At 39.2% G+C, this 25,276-nt stretch overlaps 1 protein-coding gene across 1 annotated transcript in view; it reads left to right on the forward strand.

Moving 5' to 3' along the window:
- Positions 1-17,087: 17,087 nt before the first annotated feature.
- Positions 17,088-25,276, forward strand: part of ZMAT1 (zinc finger matrin-type 1) — a 41,621-nt gene continuing 33,432 nt past the window's right edge. Inside the window, exon 1 of the mRNA XM_022566498.3 lies at positions 17,088-17,446. Within this exon, the coding sequence (XP_022422206.2) occupies positions 17,173-17,446 (274 nt within the window). The 5' untranslated portion in view covers positions 17,088-17,172. The remainder of the gene's footprint in view (positions 17,447-25,276) is intronic.

Below are 25,276 nucleotides of genomic sequence, written 5' to 3' on the forward strand. Positions count from 1 at the left end.
TAGACAACATCTCCCCATTTTCTGGCAGACTGCTTTTGTGTCTCTGCTAGCAGTGAGGGTCTTGGGATCAGTTGACTCAGTTAGTATGATACTCTAAACTAGAAATTCTTCTGAGATCTCCAAAAATTTCAGCAAAGCCCTCTTCTATCTGCTTTTTTATTCTACACCCCCTGAGACCACACTTGTTCCTGATTTTGAAGTCAGGTGGTCCCAGCATACCCCATATCTGTTACCTCTGCCCGTAATGTTAGCTTTTCCAGTTTCTCATACTTTTATACCCAGAATACTTCCCATCCTCTGAACCCTGTCTATTGCATGTAATCTCCATCTCTTGGAAGAATTCTTGCAATTGAAACTCGGCTCTCATTTGAGGACATTTCCTTTTCTTGCAGCTTCTATGGGAAAGTTGATAGTTCTTTCAAGCCCTGATACTACATTCCTAGAGATGTCTCTGAGACCCAGTTGCCACTTCGAACGCATTATTTTTATACCCGCATATAAAAACTTCCACTCATGCCATCTGATTTTATATAATCAGCTACCCTTCTTGATCATTACTGTCTGCTAGCCCTTGGTCATTTTCCTTATGTTCATGTCCTTACTATCTATCCTATCCATCTCATCTTCACTGCCTTCAATATCTGCTTATACAAGTCAACTAATTCCCTAACTTCACGGATTCTTGGTTTACTCAATTCCAGTTGTCTTCCCCTTTCTTCCATACCAGGCATACCCTCTCATGGCCACATCCTGGACACAGTCATAATTCACAACTTCTATACTTCTGACATTTTAAACTCTAGTGCTACTTTCTAATTACCACTTCCTACCTTTTCACCTATCTTTCCTTTCTTTCCACTAAAGTTAGTGTATGATCTCATAGAGACCTCAAGTATTTGACATTCTATTTTCTCTATCAGCAATCTCCCGTCTACATATCTTTCCTTATCTTGCCAGTTCATAACTTTAACCACTTTCTTGTCAATGCACTAAACCCTCTATCCTTCTTGACCATTCTACCCGCTTGTTTGGCAGCATTTGAACCAATTTTATTTAACTGTCCATTTTTTTCCTACTTCATTTGAGGGTGGTAATCATAGCTTTCCTTAGTTATTTTCCTTAATAGCACATCTCCAAGCACATGTGCCTCTACAAGCTCCAGTTCTACAGTCTCAACTTGGCCTTCAGTGCTAACCAGAAATGCTTCAATGGATTGATTTAAAAAAAAAAAAAGAAATGCTTCTATGTGTCCCTCATTGGCTCTCTCTCCCTTTTAACTCAGTAGTTATTTCAGACATTCACTACTGTCCTTGAGTCCTCTGTTTTCATCAAATGACATCATCTACTTGTCAGAGAAAACAGAGTCCAGAACATGTGATTCCCTACAGTTCATCCTCCTACCCTTATGACAATATCTGTATCTCCACTCATCCTTACAATCTTCCCTAGAAGTTTAGTGGAATGGGAGACCTCCTTTTTCAAAACTAAATCATACATCTGTGTTCTGAAACTCCCCTGCCCTCCTGTGACATTAGGACCTTCCTCCTTAAATTGTCCTTTCTCCTTCCCTTGACATTTCACTATCCACTGGCTTTTTCATTGCAGTCAATAAAGAAGATGGAGATTCTTTGGTCATTGTTTTCACAACCAAGTATTTTTTTTAAAGAAGAATTGTCTCTTATAGTTATCTCCACGTTTTTACTTCCCATTCCTTCTTGAACCTACTGTGGACTGCAGGCCTCCCATCCCTCCAGTAAAATGGCTTTACCAAGGCTAATTCCAGCAGATACTTTTCAGTCTTTATCTTATTTGAACTCTTCATCAATTGATACTTCCCACCCTTGATTCTGTGACATCACTTTCTTGTGATTCTCATGAAATGTGCCTAGTGCGTCTCAATTGCCCTTGTTGGCTTTATTTCTCTAACTGCCCCTGATATATTAGCCTTTCCTGTGGTGGGCTTTATTGTTAGCTCATTCTCATTTCACTTTATACAAACTTGTTACATGAGCCCAGTCAGGCCCTTAGCCTTAATGGCCACCTATAGGGTGATGATTCACAAATCTCAGCCTCCTGATCTTGTTCCTAAATTGTAGACCCACACACTCAGTTGCTTCTAAGACACTCTTCAGAGCTCATCAAACTGGACATACAAAATTAAAGTCTTCCCCTTTTTTTCTTTCCTCTTCTTCCACCAAAACTGTTTCTTTCTCTTTCTCTCTCTTTCTTTCCCTCTGGTATTTTCTACCTTAACAAACAGCCACGTGGTCCAAGTCAGAAAGTTGGAAGTCGTTTTTGATCACTTCTTATCATTCTCCTTCATCCACTTGGCTGCCAATTCCTACCTCCTAATTATCACTTGGATTTGTTCACTCTTCCTTATTCCTATTGTCAGTGCCTTAATTTTAGCTATTTTTGCATCAATAAAACTGTATCACTGGATACAGATCACTGGTAAATTCTTTTAACCAGCCTTTCCCATCTCCTAATTAAATTGTCCTCCACAGTGCTATCAAAATGCTATATCTCAAAAACAAACCTGATTCTATCACTTCCCTGCTTTAAACTCTACAGTAACTCACACCAACCAAAGAATAAAATCCAGACCCCTTGGCATACCACCCAAGACTCTTAATGATTTGACTCCTGACATTTCCTTCTTTAGCTTCTTCTCTATGTACACCCTATACTTCAGCTGAATCCAATCACCCACTGACCTTTGAATGGACTATAATTTCCCATGTCTCCCTGACATCATGCATGCTCATCTGTTTTGAATTCTGAAATATGATGTCTAAAATACCCTCAAACTGTTCCACTCTTTTTCATCCTTAAACCCCAGTTTAGAAGTCACTTCTCTGTGAAGCCTCACTGAATCCCCTATATTCAGTTAATTACCCAACAGGGATCTCTCTCCTTTCATCCTGGAATATCCTCATAGCACTCTTTACATGTATCTTAAGGCTGATTACTTGTCTGCCTACTCCATCAGACTATAAACTCCCTAAGGTCAAGGAGTATGCTCTCTTATTCACCTTTCTTTCTCAAACATCTAGTACAATTCCTGGAACATAGAGGATATTTAGTAAGTGTGTGTTGAATTAAATGGATGAATGTGCTTATATCACAGCAAAAGTCTTTCCCCTGTTTTTGTCTTTTCTCTCCAAAAGGACAGAATTCCCCCCCAATTTGGTTTTCCTCTCCAAGAAAGACAGATTTTTCAGATTATAACGTATTCATTGTTTCTCAGAGTTCCCATCTCCATTTCTTCATCCTCTGCCCTATTGCTTAAATAGATGTGCATGTGAAATGGTGGTGGTCTCCCTTTTCAGATATGTTGCATTGAATGATATAGAATGAAGCCTGGGGACAGTGGGTGGGAGCAGAGGCCTCTTGTAGGATTCAGCTGGGCATGTGTACCTGCTTGCCTAGGCAGACTCAAACCAGTTGGAGGAAGAACAGCCTATCCTGATTGTTTTGGCTGTTGTGGAGGGTAAATAAACCATCTTGTTATACCATCTCGACTGTGACATCTATAAAAAGCAAACAAAAAAAATAAATGAACAAACCAAAAAAAAAAAAAAACATAGATACAGAGAACAGAGTAGTGGTTACCAGAGGGGAAGGGGTGGGGAGGGCAAAATGAGTATAGGGGATCAACTATATGCTGATGGATGGAAACTAAATTTTTGGTGGTGAGCACACTGTAGTGTATACAGAGGTAGAAATATAATGTTGTACACATGAAACTATGTAATGTTATAAACCAATGTTACCTCTGTAAATAAATATATAAATATTTAAAAAATAAAACCTCCTTGCCTGCAAATATTAGGTTCAGATACTAAAAATCAAGACAGTAATTCTTTGGTACTATCAAAGAAAGATGTGTTACTCACACAAGTGGGGAAATTCTGAGGCAAGATGCTAGGAAGATGGTTGTTTTGGGAAAAAGTCTGGGGGGAGAGAGGGAGAGAGAGATAGAGAGAGGCAAGTGCATGGGCATTTTATAACTAGTCATTACCAGAGGGGAGAAGGATGGAGGGATGGGCAAGATAGGGGAAGGAGATTAAGAAGTACAAACTACTAGGTATAAATTAAATAAGATACAGGGATATAATGTACAGCACAGGGAATATAGCACTATTTCATAATAACTTTAAATGGTGTATAATCTGTAAAAATACCAAATCACTCACTATGTTGTACAGCTAAAAACTAATATAATATTGTAAATCAACTATACTTCAATTAAAAAATATGGAATCCCAACTGGCATGAAATTTAAGAGACAGCTATTAGCATAAAGTTTAAAAGAGGCATCAAGAGGGTGCAAGAGCTTGTGGAGTATGTGTGTGGGCAGGGGTGAGCCTTATTAGGATGCTGAAGGAGGCAACAGACACAAATAGGAAATGTGGCCTAGAGGTCGCTGGTACTAAATCAAACATCAGTTAGGATACAAATTTTTTCCTGAGGTCTGAGTTAGCACAGCAACCTACTACATTTCCTGTAGATAAACGTATGCTTGAGAGAGATCAAATTTGCAAAACCAACTCAAAATAATCCGATCAGCAATTATTATAACTCCCTGAAAGATAGTACAGCCATCACCTTCACTGCAGGCAGAAGGAGAAATCCAGGAGAAGAAATCAACCAGGGCCCAGGGAATCTCTTAGAGTACTTTTGTAATATTTATTACTTGGTTTTCTCTATCTGTTGGAATATTCCAAAGATCTTTCCTGTACTATTGGCCCATATTTAAGGCACAAACTTCACCTTGATATGGCAGTAAGTAGTCCAATGCTAACTTTTAATCAGTTACCATAGGAGCTAGAGAGATTTATGCCACATTAAGGGCTTCTAAGGCTTGAGCTGCTTGATATACATGGTCTTCTAGGAGTGATGCCATTGTCTGGGTGGCCTATATGGATTGAGTTTGTGTTAATAAATTGAAAATACCTAAATTTGTGCCTGTTATACCAAAGGTTTTGAAGAGGCCCAATATAATAGGTAAAAAGATAATTTGCTGCTACTTTTTGTGGGAAGGCTAGATAAGAGAAGTTGATTTTCTAATTAGATATAATGAGACCAGAGGCTAAATATGCAGAAAACAAAGGTCAAGGTGCATAAGGCAGAAGGGGGAGGAATGGAGGAGTAGAATATGCTACCCTACTGAACAGGAGTGGTACCACAGGAGAACCAGTAGCCCAAGGGGGCTTGGAGAGTGGGATTTCTGATGGGAAAATTTAGATCAGTGCAGACATGTGAGGATCAAATAGTCTTAACGGAGGGACATGGCTGTGTATAATATTGATTGATGGTGGGAGACAGGAAGGATATACGGTCCATGAAGGAAATTTTTTTTTTTTCGGTACACGGGCCTCTCACTGTTGTGGCCCTTCGCGCTGCAGAGCACAGGCTCCAGACGCACAGGCTAAGCCGCCATGGCTCACGGGCCCAGCCGCTCCATGGCATGCGGGATCCTCCCAGACCGGGACACGAACCCACGTCCCATGCACCAGCAGGCGGACCCCCAAGCACTGAGCCACCAGGGAAGCCCAATGAAGGGAAATTTAATGAGGGCAAGGGAATGCTGGGAAGAAATGCAGGGGCGCCAGATGAGGAGAAAATGATGAGTAGTCAATATGGACATCAAACACCTCCAAGGGGACAGGGGTTAGTTGTATAAGTGGTTGTCCAAGCTGGAGCACCAGGTAGCAGGTCCAGCATTATTAGAGGTTTAGTTCTTAGGTAACATGTTGCATAAATATTTTCCAGCAAGTCAAAGAAAGGAGGAAGTGGGAATGATGACTGCGAGATAGTGGAGAGTGAAGTGTGGGTTGTTGGACAAGGGGAAATCATAGCTACTGCAGTTGTGGGGGTCACAATGGAAAATGATGTGGGAACAATTATAGGTACAGTAATCACAGCCAGGTCCCAACTGCTATGCATAATAGTAGGTAGAGTTTTAGGCCTTTGTGAAGAGATAGTGGAGGTGAGGATCCCAATTCAGGTTTTAGGTACTCAAGAGGAGAAATTAAATGGTGTGGCACCAGTAGGAATAAATCAGCTAACTTAGAGGGTGCTAGTGTACACTAAGAAGGCAGTGCATGGAGATGGAAAAGAGTGGGCCCAGAACAAATCTAAATAATCTGCAAGGAGTTCTTTGATGCAGCAGGATAGATAATGGGGCCTGCCAATAGGCTTTAGTTCCTTGCAAGGTATTCTTACGTGTTATAAGAGAGGATATGAAATCATAGAGATGTAGGTAAGCAGGATGGGTAGGATCTTCATTTAAGCATTTGACAATAACCATGGTGGCACTGGCATCATCTAGGTAGGGAACAGAGGCCTGCATAGATTGAAATTGAGGGATAAGGTAGGAGGAGAGAGAAGAGAGGGCAGTTAGGGAAATTATAGGGGATCCAGTTGGGTATATAGGTGGGGTGGAAGAGCCAAGGGTTGAGTCTGGAAACAGAGAAGGTGAGCCTGGTCAGAAACTTTATTTGGTGGGTTTTGGCATTGGACTGTGTTGGCAGGACATCTTGCAGTGTCAGTGTCAAGGTTAGGACTGCCAAGTTGTGCTGAGATCATCATTTGAGATGTGTTCATCTACTGGGCAGAGGTCATCATCTTGAAAGTGCTGGGCTGCTGGGCTGAGGCCATCATTTCTGAGGTGATGGTTTGTTGTCTGTGTCCTTGTCCATTACTGGCTTGTGGGTGATACCTGTAAGGAGCCTAGTGGGGCAGGGGGACCAGGAGCTCCTGACATGAATCCTGAGCTACCTTTAAGACTTTAAAGCAAAGTTTTACATTTGGAAAAATATTACAAAAGTGGCTGAATAGTTGCCTTTTGCCCTCCAGGTGTTACGGAGTAACTTCTTATGGGGAAACTGTGAACTGACTGAACACTTCAAACAAGTAGGAGAAAAAGGAGCCCAAGCAGTTTGGCATTGAGCTGAAGTGGTGGAATCCCACATCCAAACCATGAGCCAAATAAGGCACAGCAAGAACAAGCAGAACTAGAATGTTCCACAACTTTGGGCCTTTGGCATATAGTCCCTGGTGTGCTGGGGCTGCCTGTTTATTATGTTGAGAGTCATAGGCATTGTCATCCCAGATCCTGTAGTGGCTCCTCATTTGGTATCACTGTAATGAGGTGGATCCACAGCTGGTATGCTATTTAGCAATACTGGCCCAGAGAACTAAGTTAAGATCTTTCTTCACTGGAAGAGCCACACAGTTGTAAGTAGTATCAGGTGTGGAGACTTCTATTCCTTGAAAAGAGGAACCTCTAGTTGACCAAACTTTAAAACCATCATATTGGGAAAGGACAGCAGACTTTTGTGGAAAGCTTCCTTGTGGCATACAGAATAACCTTTTGGGGTGGAGGCAGACTAAATTTTTGGTGAGTCTCATTCTATTATTTGCCCTTCATCCAGGCACCAATTCAGCATGATTTGTGCCAGGATAGAAATGGGGTAATAGAATGGGGATATGTCATTAATTTGAAGGTGCTGTTACATTTGGATATTGTATACCTAGACCTATAAGTGAGAAGTGCCCATTTATGGCTAGAAGGGGGATGACAAATTGTTCAGGAATAAAGTGGCCTGTTCAAAAAGAGATCCAATATACAGACATATTTAATAAAAACCTGACTTCAAACTTCTTGCTGGTTGCATGATAATTGACCAGAGTTATGTATTTTCCCTAAACATTTATTTCCCCATCTGTGAACTAGAAGTGGAAGTACACACCATATAAAAGTGTAGTGAAGAGTAAAAGAGAGAATGCACATAACTTAAGCAGTTTGATCCTGGCATTTAACATATTCTCAATATATGTTTGCTGAATATATCATTACTTGTATTCCTCCCAGCCAACCAGAAAAAGAATAAAGGTTAGTGGTTGGAGACTGGGGAAGTTTATTGCATTTTGTCCAATCCAGTACCCTCCTTCTGGCACTGTTATATGAACAGACCCACATAGACCCTCTGCTGGGAAATGGATGGTCTGAGAAGTTTCTCGGTGGCTAAAGTGAAACTGGTTAGCTCTGGTTATGGGTAGTTGACATCCTGGCATCTGCTGCTTCAGTCTGTATCCAGGCCACTTTGCTAAGGTCCCTAAGTCCCTGCACACTGGGGACTCTGTCTGCAGGCCTTTTACATTCACCGGCCCTAAAAGCACCATGTGATAATGTAAATGCAAAATTGTATTATTTGCATTCATAATAATAATTTAAGAGTGAAGAAAAAGGTTAACACTGAATATGGCTATTAGGGTTTTTTCTATACTTTTTCACAATCTATATTTAAAATAGATTGCTATATATATTGTTTTTAGTCACAGGTCAGTGCCATCTGGTGAAGACGCCCAATATTATAGCTTGGACATCATGTAACAGGTAACAAGGAGTTGAAGGGGCATGAAGGGGTTATATGTGGTACAGGAAATCAGGCAGAGCACTCAAACACTAAATCACATGACAAAAAGTATTCTTTAGATCTTTTCTCAGCTAACAAGAAAGGTGTGTGTGTTTGTGTATGTGTGTGTTTGTGTATGTGTGTGTTTGTGTGAGACCCTGGGGAAAGAGAGAGAGACAGAGAGAGAGAGGGAGAGGAAGAGAAAGGTGTAAGGAGTGTTCAGAAGCTAATGACATACTAAGAGAATATATAGTATTATATATTATATTATTGAAAAAAATATATACTATATATTAACACTATAAATATACTGTGATATATGACTGAACAAAAGATGCAGGTAAAAGGTGTTTATAACCTCATTTTTTTCTGTCAATGATACATATTTAACACCTTTGAATGTAAGAGAAATACATTTACACAAAATAATTTTTTGATTCAATTTAAAACTCCATTTCTTACATTTTAAAAATGTATATCAAGTTATTTTCCTGATGACCAAATTAATATATTTGAGGCAAGCATTGGAAAATATATCAATATAAGAGGAAATTTTTATGTTGTTGCCTCTCATCTTGCCACATCACAAGATAAACCAATAGCAATATTTGGATGTATAGTCTCCAGATGTGTGTGTGTGTGTGTGTGTGTGTGTGTGCGTGCGCGCGCGCCTATCCCAGAAAATGTAATTTACCTCCTGTAACTCAGGCATTGCCCATCTTCAAAATGGGAGCAATGGAACCTTCCTTGCATGATCACTGGGAGGAGAAAATGAGAAAACCTAAGAAGGTTTGTCACATTGGGCACATTCAGAAACTGTCCTCACTCTGCTTTCTCCCTCACATAAAGAAGTCACTTTAATACCTACTGTTCCAGTTATCTATTGCTGTGTAACAAACTGTCATAGAATTTAGTGGTATTAAATATTTATTTGGAGTCAGACAGTTATGCATTCGAGTCCCAGTTCACATTGTTTTTAACATTCAGTGGTTATAGGATAAATTACCTAATGGAGTTGGTAAAGAAAAGAATACTTTTTATCATTTTCTTTTCTTTCATGTGTTTTCCTAACTCCTGAAATTGTTGTATAGTATGATATAGGAGAAAATTTTCCACTAATCTCCAAAAGGAAAAGATGGACAGAGTGACAGAGCATAATAGTGAGACTGCTAAACAGAGAAATGGATTCAGGAGATACATACTGTTGGGCCCATACATAACCTACATCATTTTCATTAATGAACATTAATTATATTAATTGATTAATATAATTCATTAATTATATTAATGCTCCCTTCAAGTAACCATTTTGCTAGCACTATGGTAGGCTTCTAACAGGAACTGTCTAAGGTCAACTGGCTAGCTTATTCTGTCTGCTTGATTGTTTAGTACCTCTTCTGTGGTAGGTGCTCTTTAGTGGGTATTAATATGCAATACAAAGATGTTCACTTTTTGCCTACTCCCATTAGTCCATCCACATAACTCCTCTCCAGATTTTCTTGTACTGGATATTCTATCTTTCTCCTTCCAGGACCCTGACCAACTTGACAAGTCATTCTCCACTGCCTGTGAATTCATATATATTCTTACCTTGTTCTCTTTGAACCAAGTTCTCTTTGAACCAAGGTGAATGACCAGATGCTCTCCCTATAGCGCTGCACTTTGGGAAACTTTACCCTTAAAAGGTATGTCTTTCAAGGCTACCTCTGAGCGAAGGTTAGTGCAGCAGCATTCCATGTTCAGCTTGTACCTGCATACTGGGCCAACCCATACATGAATGTTTCTTTCTCCAAGTGAGTCATAAGGAATCTCCCGTGGCCACAAGTGTGACTTGAGACTTGAGTCTCTGATGCAACAGTTTTGCTAACTTGGGAGGCTGGGCCACCCACATCAGTAGTTTAATTGTGCTTTGGGGACCTGCCCATGCCCAATCCCAGCCATATCACTTCCAATTTACAATGAATCATTGCTGGACCCACTCAAGTTTATGATTTTGTGGGTCTGACTGTATTCAGCTCATGATGGGAAATTCTAGCTGTATATTCACTTAGTGTCAAAGGATCAGGTGCTTTGTCTCTACCAAGGCCGAATAATGTGCTGGGGGGTCTTTTTTGAATGGTATCTAATTCTTCATTGCACATGGCATGCCCTTTCTCCAGGACATCAGAGATTATGTTGTAAATATCCTGCTGAGGCTTTCCATAAAGTACACATCATCTATTCCCTCTACATGTACCTACCTTTAATATCATAGGATCTGTTGGGTCATATGGCCCAAGCAGCAAGGCTGCATACACCCCAACTTGGACCTACTACAGAGCCTTTTCTCAATTAAGCCCAACTCAAAGTTGGTATTCTTGCATACCACTAAGTAAATGTGTCAGAACAGTACTTCCAAGTTGGAATATGCTGCCTCCAAATCTGAAGAGGTCTATCTGGTGTCTTATCTATCCTACTTGATGGTGGATGGCTAAAAATGCTATAATACATCCTGTACGTTCATAAGATTGTCCCTGTGTGCCCAACACCACTAGACCCCTAAAAACTTCACTGATGTGAATCTGTGATGGTTTTATCTCCCACCCTCTGGAACATTATCTGTTTTACTAAGGACTCAAATGTACCTACCAGTTCTTTCTTATCTGATCCAATTAACATGATATCATCTATATAGTAGACCAAAGCAATATTCTGCAGAATATCTACATGTTCCATATCTCTTCAAACTATGTTATAATAGAATTGGAATGTTAACATATCTCTGGGACAAAGGCTTACATTAATTAGGTTGTCCAAATCATGTGAATGTGAACTGTGCCTGGACGTTCTTCATGGTAAAGATGGGAAAGAACTCATTTGTTAGATTAGTGGCCATGTCCTGTGTACTTAAAGCCATGTTAATCTGCTCTAGCAAAGATACCACAACCAATATGGCAGCTGCAATTGAGGCTAATACCTGTTTCAGTTTGTGGTGACTTACTCTCCTCCTCCATGGTCCCTCTGGACTTTTTATGGTCCAGACTGATAAATTAAGTGGGAAAATGATGGGCATTATTACCACTGCATCCTCTAAGTCTTTAAGAGTGGGACAAATTTCTGCCACTCCCCACAAGATTTTTTAAAAATTTACTGTCTTGGCCAGGGTAGTAGCAATTTCAGAGGCTTCCACTTGGATTTCCCCAGAATAATAGCTTTTTCCTCACAGGCTAAGGAAACGATGTGGAGGTTCTGCCACCTGCCATGTACATTTACTCTAATTATATATTTGTGGATCAGGGAGATGCCAAGCAGATTGTTTCATAGACTTATTAGAACCACAGTGAGTCAGACATGGGATAATTCATATGCTCCCTCTCAAACAGAGAGCCATGAATATGCTTTAGGTCTTCAGGCATCAATGTCAACTAGAACTCCATGTCCAAGAGCCTAAATATGCCTGGGTAATTGTTCCCCAATGTACAATTAGTTAAGTAAAAGGCTATAGGTGTCTTTGGGGAAGGACTCTGTGAACTATCACCATATAAACTTGCTATAGAGTTGCAAGATCCTTACTTCCGCGGACCTCACATTTATGCTGTCCCTGGAGGCTGACAAGACAAATTACTGAAGGGAGTAGGTCTGTTAGATTGAGTGCTAAAGTGAGAGTCAGCCGGTGTGTATCCCATAGTCAGACCCATCAGTCTTTGTAGGACCTGAAGTAGGTCACATTCTCTGTCATCATGTTCAGCACCCAATAAATGCCGACTCATTATTATAGTGAAGTAAATGTCCTGTGGTGCTTTTGAGTAGTTTTACAAGACCCTGTAAAAATATTCAGACCCTCACCCAAACACTTCTAGAATGGAGCTATTTTAAAAGAAAATCTTTTTTGAAGAAAAGACTTGTGAGTGGCTCTGTTGAAGAGAATTTCAAAGATGTGGATCTGGTCTGTTCAGTACACACACACACACACACGCACACCAGATATCAGCAAACTAAATTCTCAGACACTTCCTGTATCATAAAATCTCTCTATAATAGAGCTAAATATTTTAAATGCTCACGTGAAATACAACCTTTTGCAACAACAAAAAGTGGCTACAGTGATATTTATTCTGACATTATTTACATACAGAAAATAATTATTGGCTGGGTAGTAAGATTAGTTCTAAATTTAAAAAAATTTATAGCTCATACTATTACTTAGGCAATTACTTTTATTTAACTTCATTGTCACTTTAATGCTGAGTAGTCTCTAGCTGAAAGAACAACTCTAAATAGGAGCTAAGAGGGCAGTTGATGTCTCTTAAAGCAAGAGCTGCATGGCGATGTAAAGAGGATGGATAACATAAAATGTAAAAGTCAGAAGTCAGGAAAGCACATGAAACAAGTGAAGGTGGGGTGCTGAAATTTGTCCCTGACTCCAAACTCCATTGGGTGATAAAGTGACCAATACCTAAACTGTTCTTCCCTTAACCCATCATAGACAATAAACTTAGGTTTAGGAAAACACTTCCCTGTAGTTCCCAACCAGTGAGAATTTTCTGTATGTTTATGGAGCATATGGAGCATTAAGAGTGATTCTGGTAGATCTGGATGCTAAATCACATGGTAGGATATTCCCCTCAGACCCTCTCTAGACTGACAAGAGAGTTCTCTGTGTGTGTGTGTGTGTGTGGTGTGTCTGTCTGTCTGTCTGTCTATGTGTCTGTGTGTCTGTGTGATGGGGGTGGGGAGCAGAGAACAAGAATGAGAATATACTTAAGTGTATACCATGAGACCAACACATTAGGCATACACAGATATATTTTCTGTGAAGTCTCTGTATAACTTCCTTTTCATTTAACTGTATAGATATTTGACAACTTTCATATTAATAAAAATACACTTCTATAACATCAATTCCTAATGAGATACATCTTATGCTGTCATAATTTTATCTATATAACTATTACTGCTTCAACAATGGAGAAATATTAAATACTCTTAGTATTCTGCAGATACATTTTATGTGTTTGTACATAATTCAGTTGTTATATCTGTATGTTCATATGTATATATTTTTTGTTTAAAACTTTGTCACATTATACATGCTATTTTATGTCTTTCTTATTTGTACATATCAATGTGTCTGTTTGCTTTTCTTTAATTTTACTGTTGTTGAACAACCAGATATTTGATTGCCATTGTTTTTCAGCTTTGATTTATTTGTTGATAAAATTTGAACATCACTGTTCTACTTAGATTCTTTTTTTTTAACATCTTTATTGGAGTATAATTGCTTTACAATGGTGTGTTAGTTTCTGCTTTTTAACAAAGTGAATCAGCTATACATATACATATATCCCCATATCTTTTCCCTCTTGCGTCTCCCTCCCTCCCACCCTCCCTATTATGTCAATCACACTAGCTATATGCCACTAAATTATGTTCTAATTATTTTTTCCATTTTCTGATATCTTTAAGAGTACCGTATTTGGTAATAATGAATTTTTAATTTCCCCACATTATTCCAAACAATGCATATTATGTTTCACTGTAGAAATAGCAAAATAGCAATTGGTATGCTTTTTCTTATTGATTTCTCAAATATTCAAAGATACACTCCTTTATTTATTTTTGACCTCCACCTTAGACCCACTTCCACAACCCCCCACCCCTGTCTTCTCTCTATGATTTGGGGAGTTGGTAGTTAAAACTCATTTCAACCAATACTGTCCTCCTCCCTCTGGTCCAGTGATATAAACAAACCATTTCAATCACTAAATTGAAAACCATGGAAAAGTTAGTTACATCCATGAGGCTGAGTGCATTCTTTAAACGGGGTTAATGAGCCCAGTGTAATATCACTGTTGTGAGATGACTGGGAAATTATGGGAAAAGACTAGCCCATAGCAGGCTTTCATCAATTGTTACTCTCTGCCCCATTCCACCTCCTCTCTCTTGTGAAAGAAATTACTTTGGCATTCACTTAATAGCATTACTGTCATAGAGAGCAATGAGAAGTATAAGAGGAAGACAGGAAAGTAGGTGCATATTGTCACAGTGTATAACTCAGACTTGGTGGCATTTTTGTTTTATGGCATGTCACCAAATGGAGTTGGGGAATGTGCAGAAAATTAACTACTTTCTTTTACTTCATGCATTATCCTCTCCCCTCTTTTTACTGTTTGATTGAACAGCAGACACAGAATTTTCCATAGTGCCTAAGAAGGAAGAAGTAACTCTATAATTTAATAAATATTTGTTGACTTCTATAGTCCAAAGACAGGAAATTGTAACTGTCACACAGAGGTCAGCGGGCTCCAGAAAACCATTGCTAATCTTACAGGTCCTCCAAAGCCTTTGGGTGCAAACCTTGCAGAAGAATGTTAAGGCCACCACAAAAACTCATGTTTTGTACCTGTTGGAGTGCCTGTAAAGAATGGCTTTTATCTCCATTCTATTCTAAAATGTTTACCATTGGTGAAACCTAAACCATATTCAGAATCCTGCTGGCCAAAAAGTCTGGGAAATGTAATTCATAGGCTTCCAGCTTCTGCAACACAGGGGAGAGCACAGAAGGGGATGGAAAGGCTATACAATACTAGCTGACAGTATTCGGAAAAGTCCTCTGAGTTTTAGTCCTCTAACCTTTCTAATTTTTAAAAAATACCTGATTCCCTATATTAAATCATTTCTGTTCGAAATACCTAGTGCAGTTTCTCTTTTGCTGACTGAATCCTGAGTGATGCACACTCCCAGGAGATTCTGACTGAATAGTTCTTATACAGCAGACTGTGATTCGTATTTTCAGAAACAATGCTTTTGAGGGATTCCCCCTCGCATATTGGAAGGAATAGAGTAACACTCCTTTTTATGCTTACCTTGTCCTACTGGCTATTTCAGTGGAATATTTCTTGTGCATGATCTTTCCAGTAGTTTCTTTGATGAGTGAATGCTGCACTAACTTAGAGAAGGACAGGAAAGAACATCAGAGAAACCACCTAATGACTCAGGTAATCTTGGGTAAATTATTGAGCCACAAAAACAACATAGAAAATGTCCTTAAGAGCCTAGCACTCCAAGTCTCTGAATTTGCTATTCAGCTCCAGCCAGTTGTTGCCAGTCAGGAATACACAACCAATACTGTCAAATCTTCAAATGCTTTTAAGAAACTTTTTTCTTTTGTATGAAATGCCCCTTTCAAACGTTGACAGGCAAGTAAATAAATAATTGTGCAGTTAAAACATATCTGTGGACCAGACCTAAGGACTTAGGGACCTAGGCTTGGGGACCACTGGTTTTTGACCTTTGCCCTAGGACTTTACTGTGCTGGACCATGAGAAGTCAGAAATAAAACAAGCTGTCTTTTGTTTCAAAATGGTCCCAGGCTATGGACAAGAGAGGCACACAATAAAAATGTGCACAAAATATAGGTGTAGCACAGAGGAGGGTGGAATTAAGTCTAAGCAGGGACAGGACATGTTACCTGGAAGAAGTGATGTATTATTTGTGTTTCCAGGGGTGTATAAGGATTCAGTAGGAAGGTGCCTAATGTGGGGAAAGGGGCATTTCAGGAAGAAGGAGCAATATATACAATAGCATTACATCATGAAATAACAGTTTTTATAGGAATCTGTAAGAAGATTTAATACAGCTAAATAATAAAGTAAAAGAAGTGTGGGGAGGTGGGGGCAGTGGAAGGGGATGAGATAAGGAAGTAAGAGGGGAGACTAATAGTGCAAAGGTGTGTCCTTTGACTGTCTAACAAGCAAAGGTGAGCTATTGATAAATGGCAGCAAAATGGAAATAGATTGGAGGGTTTGAGATCAGAGAAAAGGAGACCAGTGGGACAGATGTCATAGTTCTGGCAAGAGATGATGAGTACTTGAAATAGAGCAATGGAAGTGAGACTGGAAAGGAGAGCATACCCAAGAGAAACTTTTGCACAGATGCACCATGACACATACCCATCAACAGAGAAATGGTTGGATATTGTACAGCATTGACAGTGAGTGAACTACAGCTATATGGATGAATCTCAGAAACAAAATTTTAGTGAAAGAAACAAGCCCCAAAATGCTACCTAGAAAAATATATAAATTTTTGTTAAATTTGAAAACAAAACAACATGGTTTAGGCACACATCTATGGCTAGAATGTATGTAAAAGGGGTATGGAAATAATAATATAAATCAAGATATTGGTTTCTTTGGAAGTTGAGGAAAAGACGGTGAGGAGATTCAAATTATAAGTAATATTCTAGTTTTTTGGTTGGGTACCGGATTCCCAGGTTTTTATTGTAATTTAGATGGGTAGATCCATAGTTAAGCAGGACCTTAGGGCCCATGATGAAACGCTTCATGACCAAGGCTTCTGCTTATTTCTGTTCACTGAGGGCTGTAAGAAAGGCAGGAGAACATATAGGGTGAAATAAATTGGTTTCCAGACATTTTTTTTTTACCTTAAATTGGATTTAGATTAGCTCCTCCAACGGAAGAAGCTTCACTGTGTGAGGCCCACGTGCTTTTACATCCCGCGCTTTTTGCCCTTTGCCCTTGGTCACCATTGCTTCCCCTCCAAAGGGAGGCGGGTGACGCCGAGCCGTGGGGGGAGGGGAGGGGTGGCCCGCGGATCTGAAGCGTTCCTATTGGTGGAGAGAAGGACTGAGAACGAGGCTTGAGCCAAAGAGAGAAGAGGGGCAAGGGGCGGGGCTAAGAAGGAGGCGGAGACAAAGGAACTTAACTGGAAAGAGACGAAGTGCAATTGTCCGCGCCTCGCTGCGATGGCGGCGGCGCGGAGCACAGCCACACCGCTGGCGGCGGAGTCTTCCCCTCAGGAAGCTACCGTCTCTGCCGCCTCCTCCTCCTCCTACACCGCCTGCGCGGCGGCGGCGGCGGCGGCGGCAGCGGTTGTGACTGTCTCCTCCGCCACCTCCACCCCTGCCTGCCCGCCTGCCGGTGGCTGCGGCGACGGCGGCTTTGGCGGCTCCACTATGGCGGCGGCGGGGAGGGGGGACAGTAGTTTTAAAGTAGACACCCGCCCTTGCCTCAGAGAAGGTGAGTTCCCGTCCCGGGGTGTGGGGGCGGCCCCGTCTCCTTCGCTGCCTCAGTTCAGTCAGTCCGAGATCGGACTGGGCGCGGTTCGTTAGCGCCCCACCCCCCACCTGCTGTGGCGCAGTAAAGGCCAACCTCGCCCCGTCCCGCCCCGCCCCGCCCCGCCGTTGTAGCCCCGAATGTGCCAGACGGACGAAGCAGAGAAGGGCTTCCCTACCTCCCCCTGCCCCGAGAAGGATGGCCCCCAGGAAAAGGAACTGCAGGTATTCACAAGACAGGAGTTCGAAGGGAAAAAAATACCACATAATTTCTCTCCCAGTCAGGGCGCTTTAGTATTCTCTGTAGGAAGCTGAGGTGTGATTTGGTGAAAGCAGAGGAGGCAAGGTAGAAAGTGCAGTGGAACTAGAAGGTCAGGGTAAGGGAAGGGGGACTGACGGAGAGAAGGGGCAGAGATGAGAGAGAAAAGGCCAAAGAAACGAGAGGGAGGAAATCTCCCTTTGGGGAAATTCAGCATCTCGCAGTGTAGAAACTTGCAGTAGTGTACGTAAGGAGAGACAACATTAGACATTTGGGGAGGTTAGAGTGTATATTGAGCTTTAAGGTAGGATCGGTTGGATTTTAGGATCGTAGGGTCTGGTGGAGGGGGTTGTACTGAGGAAAGAAGAGAGGGAGAAGCACAGATTTCAGAATTTTCTTTGGCTATTTGAGGGTGTGACCTTATAAAACAAGGTTTTCATGCCCATCTTTAAGGTGGTTTTGGTTTTAATAAGTGCTTTTGTACCTACCAACAGGTATTACTCCTAACATAAAATATTTCTTGACTATTTCAGTAGAAGTGGTATTTAGTTCACACAAAGTATATTATATACTTGTAAACAGCCTACTAATAGCAAACTGTAAAATTTGCCATTGAAATGTGTTTTAAAGCAGTATTGGAAATGCTTCTTAGGTGGTTGAGACAAAGTCCACCGCAGAATATCTCAGTAAAGCATTTTGCCATAGTAAAGTTCATAATTAATTTCCAGTATATTCTGTGTCACTGTATACTGCTAATTTGCCTCCAAAGTGAAAGACCGTGGACGCCAAAATAGAGTAAAATAATGTAAGTTACTTTTTCTTAGGAGGACACTGTATTAAAATTATCCCATAAAAATAATTTTCTCTTCACATTCTTAAATTATATATCCCATAACCTTTGACTCCTTTCACTTTGGAGGAATGGCAAAGCAGTAAAAAAAAATCCCTTACAATATTTGTCATATGCACATTACATAAATGGCACTTACTAAATATGGAAGTTAGAAATACACTGTAACATGATGTTTTTTTAATTTATTAACTCTCTTACTGAAAGCAACTTTTGAAAGACTATTTAGTGCATTCAGTCAGGCTGCATTTGTACAGTTGTTCTGGGATGAAAGTATGAAATCTCCTGGATTTTTTGTTTTTATACCAAAGTTTCTGTCTATAACCAGCAGGAAGGAGAGAACAGTTTCTCAGGGGTGAAGATCACAATTCAGTTTGGCTCTCATGGCCTTTTCACAGTAAGGTTTAGGACCAGCATCTTATGGAAAAATGCCTTTTTGCCTGGCTCTGTGACTGGCTTGGTTGCATTATCTTTGATATGCAAGCATTAATGGCTTTAAGATATAAATTCAGAAAGTAGCAGCAATACCCTGTCTGTACTACTGCTAGCTGGTAAAAATGAGGAGAGCCCTTGAATAGGGGTCTGGTGTAGTGAATCTAGCTTCTGTTGTTAGTTTATCTGCTAGATTTTTCTGACCCTGAACAGATCTCAAGCTTCCTGGATTTGGGTCTTGACATTTTTTAAATAGAGGTAATGGAGTAGCCAAACTCGAGGTTGATTTCAGATCTGAAAGCATGAACCATGATTTTGCAGTTCTGCATTGATAATCTTTCGATGGCATTTCCATGGCTGTGCACTGGAACAGTGATTCATAAGCCATAGAAACCTTCATCGAGAGTTATGACCTGACATTCAGTGAGTAATGAAATCTGTGTTGTAAGTGTTGAGACAATTTACTAGGATATGAGAAACCAAATATAATTGCTACCTAAGAATTATCTCTTACCATTTCATTTTGGGTAAATATCCTTCATTAACTGTTCAGTCCAAACCAAAACTCTTAAATTTTCACCTAACAAACTATGCATATTTGATATAGTACACTGTCCAAAACACTATTAGGTCTCAAAATATTTTTGTTTAGATATTTATAAATGCCATAAATGGTTACCAATTATGATAGTGGCTAAAAGAGAAGAGAGAAAAATGTTTCTTGGTGGTGTGCCAATGTCTTTTGCTTGTTTATTTTTTTAAGTCCTAGTTAGGAGATGGCTCTAACAGGTGGCAAAGAATTGTCAAGATTCAGATTATTACAAATCCACTCCAGATAGGACCATTAAAAGTTGTTTGATAAAGCATTTGCTGATCCATTTTCAACTGTAGTCAACATTCCGGAGGATTTCATCTGTTTTGGGGTTGGTAATGAGCAAATATCAGTGGAGATTAGAGATTGCCAAGCAGGGAAGATTAGAAACTCTGAAAGGTTACAAGTGGGAAATTGGGCAATCAACATAAAAACAATCAACAAATAAAAGAAATGCCAAGTGAACACACATGAAAAAAGCACATACCTACCCCAAATTCATGGCAAGGGGACTCATGAGAGTTTGAGGGACCCTTCATATTTCATTCAGTGAAGTTTTTCAAAAATGTTTAATGGCTCAAAACTGAATATTCATCCAGTATTGATGTTGCCATGTGATCATAGTAAAAATCAAAACATAAATAAACAAAAACCCTCTTGTTTATTTCCCTCTTCCTTTTAAGAAAAAGAAATTATTAAATGGATTCTCTTTTAGATTGGAGGACATGCTGGCATTTAATTTAGTTAATGATCTGTTTGCACAGCCATTACCTAACAAGACTTTCCTTTGTCTTGATGTTATTCAGTAAGTTCAAGTGCAGCATAAGAAAACCTAGTTAATAGCCTTTCCTTCATTTGTTCAGGAATCATTTATTGAACACCTGTGTGTGTGCGCGCGTGCACAGGCTCACATGCACCTGTGCCAGGCACTTGGTTCAGTGCCCAGAATATACAGGCGCACTAGACACAGCTATATTATAGAGCCCAATAGTAGTGCTTGATAGTAAAATTATAAAATAAAAAAATAATTGGGGAAAAAGCAGTTTTAAGGGTAACTAGCCAGACTCCTAAACTATCAAGGCTCCACCATCGTTTATTGTAAATCTGTACTTTGCCCATGGTGTTTCAAATACTATAGGCACACTAAAACACATTATATTATATATCTAATGTTAGTACTAAGGAAGAATAATTAGCCAACTGTTAGAATTAATATTTTTTCCAGACTGAAGCAATTTATTTAACACTTGAAGTTGTTGGCATATTTAACAATCATCAGATAGACTGTAATACTGATAAAGCATTATATGGGTTAATTTATAAAATATATTCTTAGCAGTTATCTAATAAACAACATTTGTCATTGATTGAGTACCTACTGGCATAATTGCTTTGCTTTCCAAATTGAGACAATCTTCCAATGTCACATGAAGTATTTTAAACTACTATGAAACATACATTCATTCGCTCATAAACTGAAGATTTTATAAAAAGAGCAAAATAATTAAAATTTTAAAATCAAAATCATAGGTTTTATTTTTCACTGTATTTTATTTTTACAAGAGATAAATAAACTGACACCAAACATTGTAAATGGATGACCACAACAAAAGCAACAATGATTGCAATTACCAAACACGAAACACACTCATACTATTTCATAATATTGCCATTCAGTCCAGTAATCCTCCAGTGTAACAGCTCCTTTACTTTGCAGTGAAAATTGATTTCTATATTTTTTGTCTCTTGAGTCCCTGTGGGATTTTTCTTTTATTCAAACAAAAGGTCACAAAAATTATAATCATCCTCATCAGTTCACTGAGTCCCATGTAATTAATTTTTTTTCATCTTGATCTTTTGTTAGCACTTTTATGAATTCACCAGTTTTCCATTAGAGTTTTGAAAATGCTTATTCATTCAGTTCAGCAGTATACTCAGTTACCAGAAACCTGTACTTGTCAGAGTCTTTTCCATGAACACCTTGAAGATGAAACCCTTTTATAGGAACATTTTTGTGAGAGCATCAGAGTACACCCAGAACTGTCTGTAAATGACAAAAGACTTAAAAATGACCACGGTTAAAGATTTGGTGAAAGTTCATATTAATGCAATTGACAAGGAAATTTAGTTATTTCTGAGATATACATTTTAAAGTAATAACTAGAATTATGACTTATAACATTATACCACAACATATAAGATTTTTAGAAATTTCATGAAATGTCTGAAACATTTATATTAACATATTTCCATACAAATAACCCAAAGAAAGTTTAGTATTAGTTGTTTTTCTTTGTTTTTTTTATACTGCAGGTTCTTATTAGTCATCAGTTTTATACACATCAGTGTATACATGTCAATCACAATCACCCAATTCAGCACACAACCATCCCCACCCCACCATGGTTTTCCCCCCTTGGTGTCCACACGTCTGTTATCTACATCTGTGTCTCAACTTCTGCCCTGCAAACTGGTTCATCTGTACCATTTTCACATACATGCGTTAATATACAATATTTGTTTTTCTGACTTACTTCACTCTGTATGACAGTCGCTAGGTCCATCCACGTCTCAACAAATGACTCAGTTTCGTTCTTTTTTATGGCTGAGAAATATTCCATTGTATATATGTACCACAACTTCTTTATCTGTTCGTCTGTCGATGGGCATTTAGGTTGCTTCCATGACCTGGCTACTGTAAATAGTGCTGCAGTGAACATTTTGGTACATGACTCTTTTTGAATTATGGTTTTCTCAGGGTATATGCTCAGTAGTAGGATTCCTGGGTCGTATGGTAGTTCTATTTTTAGTTTTTTAAGGAACCTCCATACTGTTCTCCATAGTGGCTGTATTAATTTACACTCCCACCAAAGTGCAAGAGGGTTCCCTTTTCTCCACACCCTCTCCAGCATTTATTGTTTGTACATTTTTTAATGATGGACATTCTGACCAGTGTGAGATGATATCTCATTGTAGTTTTGATTTGCATTTCTCTAATGATTAATGATGATGAGCATTCTTTCATGTGTTTGTTGGCAATCTATATCTTCTTTGAAGAAATGTCTATTTAGGTCTTCTGCCCATTTTTGGACTGGGTTGTTTGATTTTTTGATATTGAGCTGCATGAGCTGCTTGTAAACTTTGGAGATTAATCCTTTGTCAGTTGCTTCATTTGCAAATATTTTCTCCCATTCTGACGGTTGTCTTTTCGTCTTCTTTATGGTTTCCTTTGCTGTGCAAAAGCTTTTAAGTTTCATTAGCTCCAATTTGTTTATTTTTGTTTTTATTTCCATTTCTCTAGGACGTGGGTCAAAAAGGATCTTGCTGTGATTTATGTCATGGAGTGTTCTGCCTATGTTTTCCTCTAAGAGTTTGATAGTCTCTGGCCTTACATTTAGGTCTTTAATCCATTTTGAGTTTATTTTTGTGTATGGTGTTAGGGAGTGTTCTAATTTCATTCTTTTACATGTAGCTGTCCAGTTTTCCCAGCCCCACTTGTAGAAGAGGCTGTCTTTTCTCCACTGTATATTCTTGCCTCCTTTATCAAAGATAAGGTGACCATATGTGCGTGGGTTTACCTCTGGGCTTTCTATCCTGTTCCTTTGATCTGTATTTCTGTTTCTGTGCCAGTACCATACTGTCTTGATTACTGTAGCTTTGTAGAATAGGCTGAAGTCAGGGAGCCTGATTCCTCCAGCCCGGTTTTTCTTTCTCAAGATTGCTTTGGCTATTCTGGGTCTTTTATGTTTCCATACAAATTGTGAAATTTTTTGTTCTAGTTCTGTGAAAAATGCCAGTGGTAGTTTGATAGGGATTGCATTGAATCTGTAGATTTCTTTGGGTAGTAGAGTCATTTGCATAATGTTGATTTTTCCAATCCAAGAACATGGTATATCTCTCCATCTATTTATATCATCTTTAATTTTTTTCATCAGTGTCTTATAATTTTTTGCATACAGGTCTTTTGTCTCCTTAGGTAGCTTTATTCCTAGATATTTTATTCTTTCTGTTGCAGTGGTAAATGGGAGTGTTTTCTTAATTTCTCTTTAAGATTTTTCATCATTAGTGTATAGGAATGCAGAGATTTCTGTGCATTAATTTTCTATCCTAGTACTTTACCAAATTAATTGATTAGCTCTCAGAGTTTTCTGGTAGCATCTTTAGTATTCTCTATTTATAGTATCATGTCATCTGCAAACAGTGACAGCTTTACTTCTTCTTTTGCAATTTGGATTCCTTTTATTTCCTTTTCTTCTCTGATTGCTGTGGCGAAAACTTCCAAAACTATGTTGAGTAAGAGTGGTGAGAGTGGGCAGCCTTGTCTTGTTCCTGATCTTAGTGGAAATGCTTTCAGTTTTTCACCATTGAGGAGGATGTTGGCTGTGGGTTTGTCATACATGGCCTTTATTATGTTGAGAAATGTTCCCACTATGCCAACTTTCTGGAGGGTTTTTATCATAAGTGGGTGTTGAATTATGTCAAAAGTTTTCTCTGCATCTATTGAGATGGCCATATGGTTTTTATTCTTCAATTTGTTAATATGGTGTATCACGTTGATTGATTTGCGTATATTGATGAATCCTTCCATTCTTGGGATAAACCCCAGTTGATCATGGTGTATGATCCTTTTAATGTGCTGTTGGATTCTGTTTGCTAGTATTCTGTTGAGGATTTTTGCATCTATGTTCATCAGTGATATTGGCCTGTGGTTTTCTTTCTTTTTGACATCTTTGTCTGGTTTTGGTATCACAGTGATGGTGGCCTTGTAGAATGAATTTGGGAGTGTTCCTCCCTCTGCTATATTTTGGAAGAGTTTGAGAAGGATTGGTGTTAGCTCTTTTCTAAATGTTTGATAGAATTTGCCTGTGAAGCCATCTGGTCTTGGGCTTTTATTTGTTGGAAGATTTTTTTTTTTTTTTTTTTGCGGTACGTGGGCCTCTCACTCTTGTGGCCTCTCCCGTTGCAGAGCACAGGCTCCGGACACACAGGCTTAGTGGCCGTGGCTCATGGGCCTAGCCACTTGGTGGCATGTGGGATTTTCCCGGACTGGGGCACGAACCCATGTCCCCTGCATCGGCAGGCAGACTCTCAACCACTGTGCCACCAGGGAAGCCCCTGTTGGAAGATTTTTAATCACAGTTTCAATTTCAGTGCTTGTGATTGGTCTGATCATATTTTCTATTTCTTCCTCGTTCAGTCTCGGAAGGTTGTGCATTTCAAAGAATTTATCCATTTCTTCCAGGATGTCCATTTTATTGGCATATAGCTGCTTGTAGTAATCTCGCATGATCCTTTGTATTTCTGCAGTGTCAGTTGTTACTTCTCCTTTTTCATTTCTAATTCTATTGATTTGAGTCTTCTCCCTTTTTCTCTTGATAAGTGTGGCTAATGGTTTATCCACTTTTTTATCTCCTCAAAGAACTGGCTTTTAGTTTTATTGATCTTTGCTATTGTTTCCTTCATTTCTTTTTTAATTTATTTCTGATCTGATCTTTATGATTTCTTTCCTTCTGCTAACTTTGGGGTTTTTTTGTTCTACTTTCTCTAATTGCTTTAGGTGTAAGGTTACGTTTTTTATTTGAGATGTTTCTTGTTTCTTAAGGTAGGATTGTATTGCTATAAACTTCCCTCTTAGAACTGCTTTTGCTGCATCCCATAGGTT

This window comes from Delphinapterus leucas, chromosome X (genome assembly GCF_059928025.1).
Source record: "Delphinapterus leucas isolate spDelLeu-1000000601 "Yukka" chromosome X, BTC_Dleu_Yukka2, whole genome shotgun sequence".
NCBI classification, from domain to species: domain Eukaryota; kingdom Metazoa; phylum Chordata; class Mammalia; order Artiodactyla; family Monodontidae; genus Delphinapterus; species Delphinapterus leucas.